This window comes from Acanthamoeba castellanii (assembly GCF_000313135.1).
Source record: "Acanthamoeba castellanii str. Neff unplaced genomic scaffold scf7180000083800, whole genome shotgun sequence".
Lineage (NCBI taxonomy): Eukaryota > Discosea > Longamoebia > Acanthamoebidae > Acanthamoeba > Acanthamoeba castellanii.
Genome location: NW_004457400.1, coordinates 4186 through 7665, shown reverse-complemented (window position 1 = coordinate 7665; position 3480 = coordinate 4186). Strand labels below are relative to the sequence as shown.

The following is a 3480-nucleotide window of genomic DNA, read 5'->3' as shown; positions in this document are numbered from 1 at the left end:
TTGTGTGTGTCGTGTGCGTCGGTGTGTGGCGCGTGCCTCACACTTACCCAGGTCGTACGGGTACCACGCTGACGACGGCCGGGTGTTCGCTCAGTCCGGCATTGGGCGCAAGTGGGGTCCCACCTTCACCACGGGCGATGTCATTGGTATGCCAACAGTGTGTCTCATATTTCTATATAGAAATTTATTACAATGCTAACTCAACACACCATACACTCTTCCCTGTGCACTTCACTTGGCAGGGTGTGGTGTCAATTTCCTGTCGCGGTCACTGTTCTTCACAAAGAACGGCGAGCTGCTGGGCGTCGCCGTGCAGAAGCTCAAGCACTGCCGCAAGTTCTACCCCATCGTCACGCTCCACTCTGCCGGTGCGCGAGTGCGGCTCAACTTTGGTGATCGCCCATTCGTTTTCCCCGTGGGCGAGCACATCCGACAGATCGATGAAGCTTTCAAAGGTTCTCCACTCCTCGCTATTCTCCTTCTCTGTGCACTTAGACACGACACGACACGACACGCACGCACGCACACGCACGCACACACACACACACACACACTACACACTACACGACCGCAACTACCTCACTCTCGCCTCAAATAGAGTCGGAGCGCCTGGAAGAACGCGAAAAGAATGAGCTAGAACGAAAGCGAAGACGTGGCAGCTTAGAGCCGTCAGGAAACGGCGCGAAGAAGAGCGACGAGGAGGACGAAGACCAGTCACACAAGGCCGACGAAGAGAGCGACGACGAGGATGAAGATGAGGACGAAGAAGATGAAGACGATGAAGGAGCCATCGCGAGCAATTGGGAGGGAACCACAGACGACACATTCGCAGATATTCTTGAACGGATCACACACGAGGTAAATCCACATGAGACAACACACACACACACACACTCAGAGCCATGCTCGATCATCGGCACTATCCGCCTCATCAAAACATCTTTTCTTCGTCAGGGTGCGGAGACGGACGAAGAACTAATAGAGTACTGCCGAAGCCAACTCAGGTCACTCAAGTAACACTCCCCCCAAACTTGGCATTTTATCGGTGTGTCTCATGATGCCACACGACACACACGACGCACACGACACACACCACACGCTCTTCTCTTCACCGTGCAAGACCGTACTTCCGGATGGAGAACATAGACGTGGACACCATTCCGGTGGAGGAGCTGTTTGAGATGACGCGCGAGCTCGCGATCTACATCCAGGCATCACACGCCGAGAGCAGCACATGGGACCTCGCCCCCAATGTACACTTCTTCCTCACCTCCTCCCTATTTGACTTCGTGTGCTTACACGACACACACGACACACACGACACACACGACACACACGACACACACGACACACACGACACACACCACGTCGGTAGGTGTTCCGGCCGGATATGACGGAGAACGACTACCGATTGGTGCTGGCCGACTTGCGGTTGCTGCGGAACATGGCCGCCTACTCGACGGCGTCGCCGTCGATCCAGGCCGTGCTCGCCTACTATTCGAGCGCCGCGCAGTCGACGCCCCACATCGGCGTGACGCGATGGCAGGCCTTCACCGACGCCGAGAAGCGGCGGTGCCTCATCCTCGCCCTCGAAGCCATTGGCCGGTAATCTTCCACGACACATGCACGGCAACACGCGCGCGCGCACACACACACACACACAACACACACACACACACACACACACACGCATAGAGAGAGAGGAGCGCTGATATGGTTTGAGGGTACAGGGACTACGAGCTGTGCGTGTGCCGGCGAGACGTGGCCATCCTCAAGAGCACCAAGATTGCGGATACCAACGAACAGAAGCAGAGCACGATCGAGCGAGTGCGAGAACGGATGACCCCGCTGGTGCACCCACCACCGGCTGTCCTGCAACAGAGCGACAAGGAGATCGCCATCTGGACCCTCAAGGAATTCGAACGGCAGCTCGAGGCCAGCCAGCTTGCGATTGTCGGTACCGCTGTGTGTATGTGTGTGTGTGTGTGTGCGTGTGTGTGTGTGTGTGTGTGCGCGTGTGTGTGTGTGTTCACTGGGGCCGGCTGGTGTGCAGAACAAACGAGGAAGCTGGTGGGCATCAAGTACTGGTGGGAGTCGCTGGGTGAGTCGCTGGGAATGGTGGCTCGCCGTGAGCGGACCGTGGCCAGTCCGCACCTGCGGACCAGCCCAGTCATGTGCCTCCTCGGCACGGGCTACCACCTGTGGTTCGCCGCTCGCCGACTCCTCTCACCTCTCGCTGCTGAGGCTGCGCCTGCCCCTGCCCCGGACCCTACTTCCGCACCTGCGCACCCTGCCCCCGCCGCTGCCCCGCCGCAGCCGCCCCACGACGACCCGCCTGCCTGATGTCGTACCAACTACAACCCGTGCGGATAATATGTTGAGTGTTGTCTTTGTTGTCGCCTTGTGGTCAAAAAAGAAGCAAGAATCTCAGGACGTACTCCAGCGAGGTTTGGACCCTTGCCTTGTCGAGGCGCAGCGCTTGGCAGATGGACCTGAACGCGCCCGGGTGATCCTGTTGCTTCGGCCACCAGCAATATGTAGTTGAACGAGATTGCGAAAGGGCAGCCATCGAAAGAGGTAGCCATCGAAAGAGCCCGTGTAGCAGAACTGTACACACGCACGCAATACGACTCAACATGCACGCCTGTGAGGTGTGTAACAAGTAGAAGTGAGGTGGGGAGTTGGGCTGCATCGGAACCTTGCCGCCGCAGCAGACGTCTGCTGCAGTCAGACAGACGCCAACGAACTGGAGCTCCACGGGGAGCCGGTGGTGGTCGATGGGGCGCAGTGGAAGAGGTGGAAGCAGGGGCAGTGCTACCGCCGAAACTGAACGACATTATGTCGTGTAGAGAGACGATAGGAAGACGCCTGGAAGATGAGGCGAGAGCACGCGTAGCGAGTGTGTAGAAGAGTACTGGGAGACCGCAGGTGAGAAGAGAAGAGAAGAAGAAGAGAGAGAGAGTTGGTAATAGTGGTAGACGAAGAGCGGTGATGATGAGTGAATAAACAGTCTCTCGTCGTTGTATTTGTTTGTGATCACTCGGGAGCGCCTGATTGGCCGCGTGTTGCTTCGGCCGTTTGCCAGCATTTCCTAATCTCGAGGGCAAGCTTTGCCTCTTCGCATACTACGCATTCCAAGGCTTGGAATGTGCTGGCGAGAAGTAAGTGGCGCCAACGAACAGAGAAGCAGAGCACGATCGAGCGAGTGCACAAGAACGGTGGTGGTGTGACGAAGGTAACGCTTTTGTTGCCGCCTGTGTGGTCAAAAAAGAAGCAAGAAACACGAGAAATACAGGTGCTGTGTCGGTGGACATGGTATGTCCCCTTGTCGTGGATGGGACACAATTGGCAGGCGATCGGGTTGAACGGCCCTCACATCGAGCTCCCAAAATCGAATGCTCCGGAGGGGGTGCTGGGGTTCAGCATGCCCGTAACCTGCCCTCACGCAACAAACGAGCGAGCGAGCGAAGGTGCTAACGA

At 57.2% G+C, this 3480-nt stretch overlaps 1 protein-coding gene across 1 annotated transcript in view; it reads left to right on the top strand.

Annotated features, from left to right (window-relative positions):
- ACA1_015800 (SPRY domain containing protein) overlaps window positions 1–2343 on the top strand; it is a gene marked incomplete at both ends in the record, with an annotated part of 2767 nt that extends 424 nt beyond the window's left edge. The window contains 8 exons of the mRNA XM_004337908.1: window positions 52–146; window positions 243–455; window positions 599–858; window positions 955–983; window positions 1121–1253; window positions 1376–1605; window positions 1731–1957; window positions 2054–2343. Of these exons, the coding sequence (XP_004337956.1) occupies window positions 52–146; window positions 243–455; window positions 599–858; window positions 955–983; window positions 1121–1253; window positions 1376–1605; window positions 1731–1957; window positions 2054–2343 (1477 nt within the window). The remainder of the gene's footprint in view (window positions 1–51; window positions 147–242; window positions 456–598; window positions 859–954; window positions 984–1120; window positions 1254–1375; window positions 1606–1730; window positions 1958–2053) is intronic.
- Between the last annotated feature and the right edge of the window lie 1137 nt (window positions 2344–3480).